This window comes from Haemorhous mexicanus, chromosome 9 (assembly GCF_027477595.1).
Source record: "Haemorhous mexicanus isolate bHaeMex1 chromosome 9, bHaeMex1.pri, whole genome shotgun sequence".
Lineage (NCBI taxonomy): Eukaryota > Metazoa > Chordata > Aves > Passeriformes > Fringillidae > Haemorhous > Haemorhous mexicanus.
Window position 1 is genome coordinate 9,131,155 of NC_082349.1, and position 16,213 is coordinate 9,147,367.

The 16,213-nt window shown below is 50.4% G+C and overlaps 1 protein-coding gene across 1 annotated transcript; it reads left to right on the top strand.

The window, feature by feature from the left end:
• The first annotated feature begins 5,032 nt into the window (after nt 1-5,032).
• On the top strand, nt 5,033-16,092 carry LOC132330985 (vitamin D3 hydroxylase-associated protein-like). Its single transcript, XM_059853890.1, has 15 exons — nt 5,033-5,341; nt 7,100-7,213; nt 7,507-7,650; nt 8,868-9,001; nt 9,366-9,572; nt 10,416-10,456; nt 10,671-10,795; nt 12,450-12,575; nt 12,957-13,054; nt 13,226-13,325; nt 13,426-13,469; nt 13,916-13,955; nt 14,370-14,478; nt 14,690-14,835; nt 15,504-16,092. Exons 1-15 carry the CDS (start codon nt 5,129-5,131, stop codon nt 15,627-15,629), a joined length of 1,767 nt encoding a protein of 588 aa, XP_059709873.1. The 5' UTR covers nt 5,033-5,128; the 3' UTR covers nt 15,630-16,092.
• The last annotated feature ends 121 nt before the right edge of the window (nt 16,093-16,213 follow it).

Genomic DNA, 16,213 nt, shown 5'->3' on the forward strand with positions numbered 1-16,213 from the left:
AGTAGCCACGGAGCCCCGGCCTGGGGACAGCCTGTGGAGTGGCCGTGACCATCTCAGGCCAGGAGCAAAGGGTCTCTGGCTGTCCTCTCAAAGGGAAAGTGGGATCTCTCCATTAAATAAGGAATCTGCCCAGGGAGCATCGCTGGCTAGACCTGAGCATGACAGACCTTGTTTTGCAAGGAAAGGTCTGTGTCCTTCACTCCTGTATCCCTCCATACCTTTGCAAGGCTGAACTAAGTGAAAAAGTCCCATTTCTAAAAGGAGTTTCTGTTGCTATTGAGTAAGAAAGTGCACAGACTCACCAGAAGGCTGGCATGCACAGCAGCAGCTTTAATACCAAAATTCTCTCTTTTATAGACTGTTCCAATACATACAGACCAGATTGGTCAATCAATCAATGCATTTCACCTGACTGCCTAATTAATAAAAACACCTTTCTTATTACCAATCTTTGAGAAGAACAGGGAAACAAAGAGTAGGAAAACACCACCTGCAGGTTGTTCATAATAACAAACTATCATCATTTCTCTACAAATCCCTCAAGTCTCACAAGTCAGCCATGAGAAAACTTGTCTGATTTTATTGCTCTCTGACCAGGCTGTCATATCCACAGATTTCTCCAGGCATACTTGTGCTCTGCATTCCAGCTGCTCCTTGTGGATGGATCTAGAAGGGGTTTGCTGTTCCTCCTGCTCTCCTCTCTCCTGCCTCCAGCCTAGATCTCAGGATCCTGCAGCACTCTCTCCCAGATCCAGCAGCCAAAGGGATCCAGCAGATGCTGCAGTAGAGAGTGTGGATGCTCACATAACACTCTCCTGACACTGAAGTGGATGAGTTAGAGAAGGTGTCCAGAAGAATGCTGAAAAAGTGTGAGGGAAAAAAGATACATGTTTGGACCTGATATAGGGGTCTGTTCAGTAATTTACAGATCAAGTAAATGCCTCAGCTGGGCAGACAGCAAAGCACCTTCCTGGGTAAAATTTAGGGCCCTTCTCCAGCCAGGTTGTTCATGATATCAGCCGCCAATGCTGCATCAATGCAGGGGAAAGTGGGGAAGGTGATGCTGAGAGCACTCTGGGGAGGCCAGGTGCTGAAACACCAGCAGAGAAAGGCCTTGGGCAGGGCAGAAGTTCAAGTTTTCAGCAGAGTTCTTCCTCCAGGCCTCCTCCAAGCTGGAAAAAGAATGCCAGCCCCTTCCACACCCACCAGCACAGTGCTGCTGTGTGCAGCTCCTTCACCAAGGGCTGCTGGCTTGGGCTGTGCAGCCCTTGCAGCCCTGCACTGAGTGTTTGCAGAGGGCTTGTCCAGCTGCCCAAGTCCAGGCTTTGGACTGACCAAAGTCCAGGCTTTGGTCTGTGCCAGAGAATTGTGTGCAAATGCTGATTGGGACAAAAGGGCTTTGTTTTTACCAGTTTCTTTCATCTTCAGCACAATGTCCCAGTTGTGGTCTTTGATCCTTTTTCCTCCCTCTTGATTTTAATAATTTAAATCTGCCCTTCTTAATCCACATTTCATTCTGTGGCCAGATAAATAACCAAGCAAGGTCGAGGGATTGAGGCATCATAAAATCCAGGTTTTCTATTTGGTTTTGCTTTATTTTGCAGGACTTTTTCTTTAGTTTGCAGTTCACATTGTTGCATAAGCACAACACCAGGAGCAAATAAAACAGAACATGAGTGGTTAGAAGGGGTCAGTTGTTCCCTTACAGTATCCAAAGTACACAGAGCTCTCTATTTAGCAGGCAGTGGTAGAGAAAATTAGGGACACAAACATTCCCATGATCTCAGGTATTCACTTCAAAGAAGTTTCAAGGAAGATGGTAGTTGAAGAAGCTTAAAGCAAATGTTCAAAAAGCAGGTGAAACAAAACACTTGGACATAACAAGGCCCACCCTTGAAACACACACAAAAAAGCAAGAATTAGGGTTGGTAAATCTTTCACTCTGAAAGCTCTTTACTGCACAAATCCTCACCCCTCCAAGCAGGGTCTCACCCTGCTGGCTCTTTGTTTTGTTTCCTTTCCTGTCACTGTTCTGCAGCTTCCTCCATTCCCTGCTTGCCCATGGGAGCCCAGTGAAAGCCCAGCTTTCCTGCTGTAAGGTTTGTGCCTAGTCAAGGAGCAGCTGGGAACTTCCCAGTCCCTCACCATCAGGGCACTGAAGCCACAGCTGCCACTCAGTGGGGACAGACCTGTGCCAGACACCGGACACAATGGAAGAAGTAGGAATGCTCCTGGATTTCAGGTGAAGAGCCAACAGCTCTCTGCAGCACCCTTTCTGATCATGTCTCTGCCTTGCTGGACAAGTTCTCAGTAGCATTCATACAACCTGGCTGTGGAAAATCTGAAGGAAAATAGTGCAGTACCCATAAAGTATTGGGAAAAATGTAGGGATGGTCAGGAGAGAAAGCAGCCCCTGCTGCCAGAGGTCTGAGGGCTGCTGTGGGACTTCTCTCTTCCCATCCTATCACAGTTTGTTCAGGAAAAGCCAACAGGGTCCTGGCTGGGCAACGTGAAAAAGGTTATTAGGGACAGACCCTGGCCTCTCAACTGATGTCCTTGGTGTTTGGAAAGTTGCAGCTTAGGTAGGGAAAATTTCTGAGCAGCTCTTATGTTCTGTGAGTGCTGGTGGAGTTGGACTGGAACTGAGGAAAGTATTATGCTTCCAATGGATATTCCAGGCTGAAATGAGTAAGAAACTGAAGAGTTCCCAGAAAACATTTATTCAGCCCTCTGAGCCAACTTGAACAAGTTCCCCAGAGGGGTCCAGCCCATTTCACTATGATTTCAGTATTTTGTAAAATGTTCTTAAAATTCTTTCAGAGCAGCATAGTTAACGTGCTTCATTTTGTAAATAGTTTTAAAAAGTGCATCAGAGTGTTTGGTTACAAATACATGCACCCAGGACACACTGTCAGGATTTATTCTTTGTCATTTCAATCAGAATGGGGTCAAAGCTGACAAAAATGTTTCTTACCAATTTAGGGAAAAACCAGTTCAGTTATAAGAATTTCAGAAAAGACCCAGCCTGCTTGAGAGCTGAACCTGCTGAGAGTGAATCAGTGCAGATTTGCCCTTGCAAGCAAAGATGGTGCAGGTCTTGCTGGACTCTCTGACTTGGTTTAAGGGCCTTTTTCTGGGATGGTCAAAGTGAAGGGCATGAAATCCCACAATGAAATCCCAGACCAGCTGTTAAAGGCTGACTCTCCTCATGAAAAGGGTCATGGCTTTCATCTGAACTCCACCAGTGGGTTTGACCTTGGTCTTGGATCAGTTCAGGTGACAAAAACAATGTGGAGAAGTGAATACTGACCTGTGAGTCAGGCTGGTCTGTCTCCTCTGCTGAGGAGATTTGACTTGGGACATCCCTCTACTTCCCTCCTTCAGGTTCCCTTGGATTTGTGGCCTCGTGGTGGCAGGAGGAGCCACACCTCGGATTCATGAAGGATGTGGAGATGCTGGAACATTGTTTGAAGGGCTTTCCCCAGCAGCATCCAGCCATCTGGAAATGCAGCTGTGCCTGCTGAAAAATCTGCCCTTGGAAATGCCAAGTCAGTCCAGACACAGCTGTGTCTGTCTGTGTTAAACATTTACCAAGTGTCTAAAGGGCAGGGTCAGGGCACAGATCCCAGAGCACAGGAGGATGTGGGAGGATGTGGGAGCCTGATGCCCTGACACTTCCCAGCACAGGGAGAAAACCCTCCCACGTCTGCTCAGCCCATCACAGAGCTTGTGGTGCTGTCACACAGGCAAAGAACCCCCCTCTGCCTCAGGAAGTGCTTGCATGGATTCCTGGAGGCTGGATGAGGACTGGGAGAGGGCTGGGCACTGCTGCATGCTGGCTCTGCTCTCATGCATCACTCTGCACCTTCTGGAAGCTCCTGCTGCAGCCAGCACCATGGAGCAGGAGCAGGATGAGCTGCAGGCATCCTCCCAAGCTGCAGCTCTTTTCACCCCAGCAGTGCCAGAGCTGAGGGGGCACTCCCCAGGGAAGGGTGCCACAGGAAAGGGCCAGCTCAGTTTGTTACCACATTGCTGCCAGCTCCAGAATGTTTCCTTGAGGACACCAAAGGCAGATTTGTTCAGAGTGCATGAATTTCTCTAGTTAAGAACTGAGATAAGAACATTCCCAGCTGACACAAATTGTGACAGAAAGCAGCAGTCAGCTCTTACAACTGCTGGGAAGGGACGTGACAATGGAAAACTGAGCTCCAGAGGACCACTCAGCCTTGAAGGGAGAGGGCTCTCCAGCCTCCATTCCATATCCAGTTCCACACTCTGCTGGAAGCTTGCAAAGCTTTGCAATGCACAATCCATAGCTGCCCAAACAATTTTCCCAGGGAGGGGGCCCAACAGGGAGGATCCACCATCCAAAAGCAACAGAGGAGACTGCAGACAGACCATGGCTGATGTTGGCTGGGCTGTGGCCTTCAGCTCAGTGTGTTGTTCTTGGTGCTCGTAGTGGGAAAGACCTCACACACCAGCCTTTCCAGTGTCAGTGTGCTCCTGGTCTGCAAGCCTGTGGGATTTTCCACTCCTAAGGCAATACAATGTGCTTTGTCACAGGGTGGAACAGCCTCTCCTTCAGGTGCATGAGGATACCACAGCAGTGCCAAAACATCCTCTGGTCACCATGGCAGCAGCAGAAGAGACTTGGTGAGGCCAGGGTACCCCACAGCTATGCATTCCCTCAGCATACCACTCCGCAGCCCTGTGCACAGAAATCTTGTTTTTTCAAGCTGTTTTTTCCTCTTCTCCCATTGTCCTCTCAGGCTACACAGGAAATAGGAGAGCAGCAGTTTCCTTGCTGCATTGTTCTGTTGATCCTACAGTTCTCCCCAGTGGAGAACTCCCCACAGCCCAGAAAGCCCCTATAAACCCAACACCCCAAAGAAAACAAGGTTCATTGGCCAAACTTTACCTTCTCCGTTTCGTGGTTAATCATTCTCACTGCACACTCCACCTACAGCTGCTTTGCAGGGGCCAGCTTTAGCCTGAACTATCTGAACTGTTTGCTGACCCAGGATAGGGGTGCTGGGGGGAGGGATGGGCCTGGGGAGCCAGGGAAGGTCTCCTGCACCTGCCTTGCTTTTCCTTCTCACTGCGTCCCCGGAGCCCAGAGGTGCACGGGATGATCCCGCAGCAGCAGCTGAGACAGCTCCTGCCAGAGGGGAAGGGGGACACCTGTGCTGCCCTCGCCCTGCTCGGGGGCTCCCTGGCAGCCCTGGGGCTCTGGAAATGGCTGGGCACAAAGAGGATCCAGAAGAAAATGGAAGAGGCTCGGAGGACCCGGGATGAGGGCTTGAAGAAGATGGCAAAGGCTGTCCAGCAGTTCAGGGAGCAGGTAAACCATCCTCCTCGGGGGGCTGAGTCCCACTGGGGTGTCTGCTGATGCTGTCCTTCAGCTCCTCCTTCCAGCTTTTATTAGGAGCAGATGTGCCAGCAGCCCTCAGCAAAAGGAAAGGCTGCCTTGGGAGAAAGGGAGATCACTGCTCTCCTCAAGCTGGATGAGTGTGGTGGGAGTCTACAGCTTGGGGAATGTGAATTACTCACTGAGAAGAGGTTTTTGAACAACACAGGTGATGGTGCACTGGATCTTCATTGATCCAAACCCCAATTCTTTAATGATCTGGAAATGTCTCTTGCCAACAATGGGTAGAAGCAAGAAAGATTTTCCTCTGCTTAACTCTAAGTTTGCACATCTGTTCACACTCCTCTGCCTTTGGCTCTAAAACTTGGCTTTGGGACAGCTCTAGGGGTGTCTCCAAAAGCAACATTCTCAGGCAGTGGCACCTCCCATCAGGCTGCCCAGAAGGTGCCTGGTCTGACTTTAATAAACACAGGGTTTTCAGTGTCCCCTGGGAGCAACCGGGACGTGACAGGGGGGTGGCTGAGCCAGGCATCCACCCAGCACAGCCCTGGATTCTACTGCAACATCATTTCTAACCCCCTTTCCTTTCTGCTCCATTCACTTCTGAGGACACACTGAGTAAACCAGCTCGTGTTTATACAGGTAATTCACCTGGAGATAAAGAGTACCAGCTACACGTGATACATACAACTACAACCTTTTTTTCTTAAATATAGATCTATATAAATATAAAGATATTATAGAAAACCTCCAAAAACCTGGTGGCACTGAGAACTACCAGTCTTCTTTACCTGAGTAAAGAAGACTGAGTCCCTGCTGCCTTCCTTGCAGTTTGATGGGTTTGAGCTGTTAAATGCTTGCTCTGAGCCCAGGCTGTCCTGCACTGCCTGTATCTGTTTTGAGGGATGAAAGGACAGCCTGAGACTCGTGTGCAAGGACTTTGGTACCTTCTGCCCCAGGCAGTGTTTGCTCAGCTGAGGTTATGTCTTGGTCAGTGGCTAACTCCCACTGTGACAGGAGGAAGGCACTGCCATGTCCTCTGCTGCAGTGGAAGGAAAAATCCCTTCAACACCTGGGTTCCTGCGTTTGCATCCTGTTTGTGATATCCAAACTCAGGATAAAACACTTGGCAGCTCAAGGTCTGAGCCCCCACATGCAGGATGTGCCTTTCCAGCAAGCTCTGGTGATAATGCTGACAAAACTCAACAGCCTTATCCCCCGAGCCAAAGGGCAACTGTGGGGAGGCCTTTGAGCCTTTTAGGGGAATTTCTAGGGTAATGTCCTGGAAGAATTTGCCACAGGTTTAGAGTATGCCTCAGTGCTTGGGGCGAGCAAAAGGGGCTTCTCCATGGTGCTCTGCAGCACGGTGTTACTCTGCCCTTTCCCTGTAGGTCACTGCCCTTTGCCCTGCCCTGGTGCTGCCCCTGTGCCCACAGACCATTGGTTCCTGACCCCACACTTAACCCGGGGCATTGCACTGGTTTCTCATCTTCTGTCCCTGGGCTCCTTCAGCATGGCTCTACAATAAACCCTGCTGGAACTCTTACAGAGACCCTTTCTGTCCTTCCTTGCTGACCTAGCTGTGGTGTGAGTGTGGATTGAGTGACTGTGCCTGCATGAGCAGCTTCCTCAGAAGATGCTTTCGGGAGGTAGCAGCAAACACCATCAATTTTCCACACTGCTACATAACTGGAGTTGCTGCCCTGGATCCCCCTCACCTTCCCTCTGCAGGTGCCCAGTGTCCAGACAGATGCCATTCTGTCCCTGCCCCTGCTGGAACTCACTGGAAGACTCCAGGAAGGATCTCTGTCCCCCAGGACCGTCCTCTACACCTACTTAGAGAAGGTGAGTGTCCATCCACAGTGAGATGGACAAAGCAAATCTTTTACATTCTCCATGCCATGGTGTGTGTGCTGGTGGCTGAAAAGGCTCGTTGGAGCTGGATTATGACCAGCCTTTAATACAGGAGCTATTGAGAGAAAAACATGCTCTGTCTCCTGGGCCAGATCCTCTGAGATGGCTTGAGCTGGGATGCTCTGGGGAGGGGGTTATTCAGGCTGTATTTTGTAAATCAAGGTAGCAGCTGAATGCAGCTGTGTAATGATGCTGTTCTTATCCATCACCTGTTCCCAACAAAGGCCCTGGAAGTGACCCAGCAGACAAACTGCTTGCGACACTTTATCCCAGAGTGTGAGGAGCAGCTCCAGGAAATAGAGCGGCGCAAGGAGAAAGGGCTGCTCTACGGCATCCCCGTCAGCATCAAGGACCACATCGGCCACAAGGTTCTCCCCTCTGTGCTTCTGGATGTCCCAGTGTGGGTGGGGAAGTGGTGGGAGACGGAGAATGGGGAAGGGGCCCAATCCCTCCCTGATTGCATCACAGGAAACCTGGCTGTGTCTGAGGCAGCTGCAGCCCAGTGGGCACTCACTCACTCACTCACTCACTCACTCACTCACTCACTCACTCACTCACCCCACACCTGGTGGGATGTGGGAGGGAGAATAGAAAGGGTTAAAGTGAGAAAACCTTTGGGTTGAGATAAAGACAGTTTTGTAGGTAAACTCTGCACACAAGGAAAGCAAAACAAGTAACATCCCATGGGCAGGCAGGTGTTCAGCCACCCCCGGGAGAGCAGGGCTCCATCATGTCTGTTGGTAACTGGGAAGCCCCAAGTTTCCCAGTTACCATCACCACAAACATCTCCCCTTCCTTCTTCTTCCCCCAGCTTTATGTGCTGAGCATGACTCCATATGGCATGGAATGTACCTCTGGTCACTTGGGGTCAGCTGTCCTGACTGTCCCCTCCCAGCTGTGCACCCCCAGCCTGCTCACTGGTGAAGCAGTGTGAGCTCTGTGCAAGCCCTGCTCAGTGGTAACAATAACATCCCTGTGTTATCAACACTGTTTACAGCACAAAATCCAAAACACAGCCCTGTAGTAGCTACTGTGAAGAAAATAACTCTAGCCCAGCCAAAAGCAGCACAAACCTCCATCAGCAGAGAAAAACCAGGGATGAATAGTTAAAGACACAAATGATTTCTCCTCTGAGAAATCATGACACAGTCATGAAAATACTTGACACAGTACAGGCTGCACTAAAGTTGAGCCCCAAATACCAAAGGCTAACTGAAAAAAGCTCACACATTTTGTTTACCTGGGATTATTCCTGCCCTGAACATCCACTAGTGGATTCACTTGGACAGCAGGATGCTGGGTTTGATCCTGAGCTAGTGAACCTGTGGAGTATGGAGCTGCGTTTGGGTCAGGGGAGAAAAGGAGCAAGGAAAAGAGCAAGGAGAGCTTCAGGAGAAGCTCTAACCCAGTGAGTGCTTGGCAGCCCTCTGCCAAGGATGGAAGGAGAGGGAATCCTTCAAGCAAGGGCTCTCAAGGGAGTGGGTTGGTGCCAAACACACAACCCCTGAAGGAACGCCAGAGGATCCTTCCAAAAAAGCAAGGGAACTGCATTGACTGTGTCCCTTGTCACTTCTCCTCTCTGCAGGGGCACTTGGCAACCTGTGGGCTGGTGCAGTGCCTGGGCACTCTGATGGAGGAGGACAGTGTCCTGGTCAAGGTCCTGAAGAGACAAGGGGCCATCCCATTTGCAATGACCAATGTGCCACAATCCCTCTTCAGGTGACACACATCGTTAAAAACCTGGTTGTGCTTCTGAAGGAAAATCCCAGCCTGTAGGGCCCTGGACAGGCTCCTGAGACATGTCCTGGAGAGTCCCTTTTCCATTATCTGGCAACAATCTCAACTGAAAAAGCTGTCAGATAAAAGATAAAGAGGGGAAAAAGCCTACCATGAGATAAGAGAAATCAAGTGCACTTGTGCATGGGAGGGAGAGCAGAGGCTCGTGGGAATGAGCTGTGTCCTGAGGGATTTACAGGACAGGATGGGGTCAGCTGTGCCACACAGGCTCTCTGCAAAGCAAAACAAACAAACCCAAGGCACTGGCAGCTCCTCACAGCCTCTTTCCTGGCTTTCTTCTCCGCAGCTACGAATGCAGCAACCCCATCTTTGGGCAGACCTTGAACCCTCTGAACCCCCAGAGGAGCCCCGGGGGCTCCTCGGGAGGGGAGGGGGCTCTGATTGCCGGGGGAGGCTCCATCCTGGGCATGGGCTCCGACGTGGGCGGCAGCATCCGCCTGCCCTCCAGCTTCTGCGGGCTCTGTGGCCTCAAACCCACGGCTCAGAGGCTCAGGTGGGTGCTGGGGCTGCCCTCCAACCCTGCCCTGCTCAGGCTGGGCTGGGTGGGTACTTGGAGGGAGGAGACAGGGTGGATCTTAAAGGGTGGCTTGCTTTGCTCCAAACCTCTGCCAGGAGATGGCATGGTTAGATTTAGTGGGAAACGGGCAGGTTTCCATTGTAAATCTAGCCTGGAGTTAAAAGTAAAAGGCAGTTAAAGGGGTTAAATAATGCCAAAATGGAACAGTTTTGGTTAAACCAAAACTAAGATCCGTTGGGGTTTAGATTTGCTTATTTTTTGGCCAAAATTTCCTGGTTTGAACTACTCCATGTTGTTGGTGGGTCCCCAGGATGAGGTGAGAGATGAGAATTTGACTCTAAGTTCTCAGAAGGCTGATTTATTATGATATGATATATGTTATGTTATGTTATATTATAATACATTACATTACATTACATTATATTATAATGATATACTAAAACTATACTAAAGAAAAAGATACATCAGAAAGTTAAAAAGGAATGAATAATAAAAACTTGTGACAGACTCAGAGAGTCCGACACAGCTGGCTGTGATTGGCTATTAATTAAAAACAATTGACATGTTTGGTAAACAATTCTCCAAATCATGTTCTAAAGCAGCAAAACAGGGAGAAGCTGAAGCTTCTCAGCTTCCCAGGAGAAGAAATCTTCACGAAGAGATTTTTCATAAAATATCACAGTGACACTACTCAATTCAAATTTTTGAAATCATTTCCTTCTGTTCCTTGTCCTGAGCTGGAGACTCCATATGCTTTTCAAACATGTTGTGAATATTTCCCATTACTGGAATGACAATGTACTTCTTCTTTTCCCATAGCCTGTCTGGAGTGACTGGCCCTGTCAATGGCATCCTGGCAGGTACCTGAATTTTAAATTCCTTTTCCCTATGTCCTGTGAAGAGCCTGATGTTCTCCTGTGGGCCAGAAGAAAACCTGAGACAAGAAAGGCCTGTCTGGAGTCCATCTGGAACTTCCCTCATTGCCTGCCCACCCTGCTGTGGCTGTGCAGAGGGGTGGTCTGGGGTTTGGCACATCCATCTGCTCAGTGTGGTGTTTGCTCTTGTCCCATGCAGTCCCTTGTGCCCTGGGGCCCATGGCAAGGGATGTGGACAGCCTGGCCCTGTGCATGAAGGCTCTGCTGTGCCAGGAGATGTTCCAGCTGGACCCCAGCGTGCCCCCCATCCCCTTCAACGAGGAGGTGAGGCCCTCACTCAGCAAGCCCTGGCTCCTTCCAGGGTGCCACATGCCCTCCTGAAGGCTCCAGTTATCTTTACAGGACTGGTTTTCAGTAAAAGAGCTCTCTTTGAGGGCACAATTCATAATTCTCATTTGAAAAAATCAGGCAAATCAGTAGTTATCCAGGCAAATCAGTAGTTATCCTGTCTTCTCAGCTGGAATGCAGCTTGTTGAATTGAGAGGATCCAGAAAGAGCAGGGAAGAAGGCACCACTAGGAGCAAATAGCTGGAGATCTTAGGGGAAGGTGAGACAGGAGCAGGAACTGCTGCAGCAAATCTCTTGACTGAGGGTATTCCCTTTCTCTCTGCAGCAGACCAGCTTCAGGAGGTTTTTCCACCTCCACACTTTTTAGCAGTGGTTGAATCCACTTGTCTGGAGTGGCTGTGCTCCTCCTGGAGGGGGGCCGGGAGAAAAAGGCAGGGGTAGACATTTGGAAGGGGCAACCATAAACAGCAAACCAGAATATTAGTCACTCCTTAGCATTTGGAGATCTTTCCCCCTTCTGCAGAGGGTGTCACTGTGGGAGCAGACCTTCCCCCAGCAGGGTGGGTGTCACAAATGAGAGATTTAGGTCACCTAAAGAATCACTGTCAAAGGCACTACAAAAAGCAGGGTTTAATACAAATTTGCAAAAGGGTGACAAAGTTCAATGACAGGGTTCACTCTGTTACTTATTCTGAAGATGGAGCACAAAGGAAAATCAGCTTAGTGTCACTTAGGAATGATTTGCCTGCAGACTGGGGATGTAAAAGGCAGGGAGGACCTTCCCATTGAGTCACAAGGTTCAGAAAGGACCCCCTTGCTTTCTAAACTCCTGACAGAGCCTAGGTACAGCTGAGTCCAATCCTAGTCCCAGACTGGCCAACAGCTCAGATCTAAGAATTTAATAGGGAAATACAAGGAGTAGGGGAGACCCTCCCACTGCATCCAGTCTTAGTCCCAGACCTGGTCAATGGTGTATGTCTAAGGGATTTTCACAGCAATCCCATTAGGAATAGTGTGGGGGTAGCAGTCATTGGTTTCTCTGGGTCTGGACTGAAGGCATGTCAGACAGCAGTTCATGTTCAGACTCAGGTGTTTGTTATTTCTTATCAGTAAAACAGTCTCACTACTGTGAGTTCAGCAGCTTTTCATTAGAAGGCACAAAATGGCCAACAGTCTCTTGTTAAAGGTCTTTTAAGACTAAACTATCCAATTAAGAACTGACACCTGGATTATTTTCCCTTTTAACCCAATAATTGTTCCCACAGAGCTGCAATGCTGACTTTTCTGTCCAATTACAAAATGCCACCCAAACCCATGAAGAAGAAAGAGGAAGCATGAAGAAGAAACCCAGGAGGACACCCTGTGCCCTCCATCTTTCTTCCATCCACAACATACTAAAACTCCCAAACCCCAAATTTCTCACCAAGTGATGTACCTACACTGCTCTCTACAATCTATTCCACACTTCTGTGGATTCCAGTCTATGACATCTAGGAATCTTTCTCCATGAATGAGGGTCAAAGTCAGTGCTCCCCTGGGGGTCAGGGCACCCCAGGGCAGACAGAGAAATATTCCTGGTGCCCTGGGTTTCCACAGAATAGGAATGATAACTGGCGTCTCCTTGCTCCAGGTGTACTCCAGCTCCACTCCCCTGCGGGTTGGGTACTACGACACCGACGGCTACTTCCCTCTGCCCCCCTGCATGAGGAGGGCAGTGAAGGAAACCAGGCATGCTCTGCAGGCAGCTGGGCACCAGGTGAGCACCACCACCCCCTGCTCTTCTCCCCAGGGTGTCCCCAGCCTCGCTCCTCACTGAGGAAAGCACCCTTCAGAAACCAAACACAGCTCCCAAGCACACCTGTGGGAAAAATGACCTGGCTGAGGCATGGGATTATGTTACTCCAGCCACATGACACGAGGCAGAGACCCCTCTGCCTAAGGGAGAAGTGCATCCCATGGGCAATCAGCAGGAATAATCTCGTGGGGAGATTATTGGATGGAAAAGGGTTGAACCAGGGCTTCTCTTGGCACACGGAGCCCAGGGAAGTGCTTCTCTGCCTCTGAGGATTATCCACATTTGGGTCTTGGAAACTATTCACATCCCCAGGCTGCCACATAATCTTGTGTTTTGGTGCAGCTGGTGCCCTTCTCTCCCCCTCGGATCCCCTATGTCATGACTGAACTGTTTATGAAGACCTTTTTTGCCGATGGAGGCCGTGCCTGGTTGGATGTGTTGTAAGTAGGAGCACTCTGGCAGCAGTGCTGCCAACACCTCCATCCCTATGCCATGAGCATGGCACAGGCACAAAGAGCCCAGGTGTCCTACCCCAAACAGGCAACACTCATGTCTCTGAGAAAGGGCAAACAGCTTCTCTGAAATCACCCCACCCTCTTGTCATCTCTCAGCACAGGAAATATTGTGGATCCAGGCTTGAAACCACAGGTGAATTCCTGCAAGATGCCAAGGCTGGTGAAGAAGCTGCTGGCTCTGCTTCTTAAACCTCTGGTGAGTCCCTGTCCCTCAGGATAGGAGCAGGGGCTTCCTGGGGTGACACCAGTTACTGCAGCCCCACCTCATGTCCCTAAGGAACCTCGTGCCTTTCCAGTTTCCCCGCCTGGCTGACTACCTGAGCTCCATGGCTGGAATGAGGTAAGATGGAATTGTCCCCGGGGATGTCCGTGGAAATGGGTGACACCTTCTCCTCTAGGTGTCCTTGGCTGGGGGGGACTGGATTCACAACAGGCTGTGATCTGCTCTCTGCAGGGGCTGTCCCTCATTGCTGGACATGGCTTCACTGCCCCTAGCGATATCCTGACAGGAATGGGGCACTTGAGTGGATAAGGTCATTACAGGAAGCCTGTGGAAGAGATGAGTATTAAATCCAGGCCCATCAGGAAAACCTTCTCTCCAGCACTTCCAGACATGTGCTGCTTAATTGCTTGGCCAGATGCCAAAGGAAACTTTAGGAAGATTGTGAAAGCTGTATTGTTTCAAGCAATTGCTAAAATCACCAGGGCTTATCAACCCAGAGGACTATTTAAGCAATTCCTCCCCCTCTTACATCTTAAAGATGTTGCTATGATTTCCACTTGCAGGTCAGTGGAGGAGATGTGGGATCATCACCATCAAGTACAGGTTTGTTTTGAGGACTTTCCTCTTTGGCTGCAAGTTGAGGCTTTGTGGCAAGCACCGGGTCAGAGAGAGTCATCGGTTGGGAAAGGAGTTGTGCAGGGGAGGGGCTGCTGGGGAGGAGACAGGATGGAAGGAAAGGCACAAAGAATGATAGGAATGGGGTGGATGGGCTTTGGAGTCAGCCCAGACAGAACTTCAGTGGTTGCCTGCAGTGCTCATGCCCAGGCACAGTGAAGGCTGTCCTGGGAGTGGGCATGGCCAGAGTGGGACCTTTCAAATTCCTGGCCACATGCAGTGGAGGCAAACACAGGCTCCTCTGCCTCATCCCTTGAGCACCTCTGCCTGCTGCTGCCTCCTCAGTTGTGCCTGGAGAGACTGAGAAGCTCCAGGCATGGCCATGGCTCCTCTCCTCCCCAGGTATACCGCTCCCAGTTCATCAGCCAGTGGCAGGAACTCCAGCTGGACGTGGTGCTGTGCCCTGTCCTGGGACCTGCCTTCACCATAGGATACCCCAGGAAACTCCTTGGTGAGTGAGCCTGGGGCCTTCCCAGGAGGGCAGAGAAACACAGTGGCTGAGACTGGAGGGAAACATCCACGACCATGGAGCTTCACTGCCCACCCAAGCATTTCATGGGAATTAGGAAGGAAAAGTAACTACAAAGAGCTCTCTGATATGGAATGTGTAAGTTTGAAGGCAGGAGGCTGTGACTGCCTGCATCCTCTCCTGCTTCTCTCAGCTGCCATCTCCTCCACCATGCTGTACAACGTCTTGAACTTCCCCGCCGGGGTTGTCCCCGTCAGCACCGTGACAGAGGCGGATGAGGAAGAGCTAAAGCTTTACAAAGGATGCTGTGATGACCCCTGGGACCGGACACTGAAACAGGTAGGGCGAGTGGTGGAACAGAGACTGCTGTGTGTGTTCAGGTAACAGTTTTGATGATATCAGGGGCTCTAAATATCTCCATCCGTATGGGCATGGTGCAAAAAAATTCATAACTTCTTTATACACCCCTTGCTAATCCCCAAACCCACCTTGAACACACCCCTTGCTCTTCTCCCAAGCCCCTGACAGGTAAGTCACTAAGTTTGGAGGGCACTAAAGGATCTCCCACAGGCTGGGCAGGCTGAAGCCAGCAAGGAGTCATGTAGCAAAGCTTCTGGGAGCAGGTCCTTGCAACAGCCACAGCCCACAGCACTGCACTGCACTTTCCTCCTGCTCCACGTTGCCTTCAACCAGGCCCAGGCTGTCAGTGGAGCATGGGTCAGGAATGAGGATGCTGAAGGAAAAGGGATCTGCCTACAAGACAGCTCAAGGCAGAGCTGGCTGGGGTGTGTGTGGGGAAGGTGTCTCAAACACATCACCCAAGATTTGACAACCATTCCCATCAGAGAAGAGCAAAAGCCATCCCTCTGCCCAGCACACTAACAGGGCTCAAACTCCAACCTCCCCACCCTGTGGGATGAGTCACAGGCCTAAACCAAGCTCCCAAAATCTGCTGGAGGTGCGAGGGGTCCCTGGGTGGCCCCTCACTGCTGGTGCCCCCGCTGCAGGCTGTGTCAGGAGCCGTGGGGATGCCCGTGGCCGTGCAGTGTGTGGCCCTGCCGTGGCAGGAGGAGCTGTGCCTGCGCTTCATGAAGGAGGTGGAGACCCTCAGCCGTGACAGGAGAGTGGCATAAGTCACCATGGCCCCCAAGGAGAAGGGACGGTGCTGCACGACTGCCAGCAGCAGTGCAGAGACTGCACTGGGGAGGGGAGGAGCGAGGAAACACCACCTCCTGACCCCTCTCCTTGCCAACAAACACAGATCCTGTAAGGAACCCTGCAGATGCCCTGCAGGACTGGCTTAGGATAGGTTCAAACAGTGCTAAATCCAGGAACTGCACTTCCAGCAAGGATGGATGGCCATGGATGTGGGTTCACGCCTGTTTCCACCAGTGCTGCCTCCTGCAGAAGCAGGGTGGTGCTGAGAGGAAAGGATTAGAGAAGTTCAATAGTGTTTTCTTGCTGGCAGTGGAGTAACTTCGTATGGATGGAACTATGGGCTGCCCCATGAGGAATACAGCCGTGCCCATCACTTCCCACCACTGTAATTTGCTCACAAAAATAAAAACGTAACTATTCAGCAACTCCCATGATAAATTCCAGTAATCCTTCACTGATGGTGATGATTCTATAAACAAAGTTACTACTCAAAATCATACAAACACCTGCTCACTAGACATTAAATGGCATCTAGCATGGGAAAATTCACACTTATCCA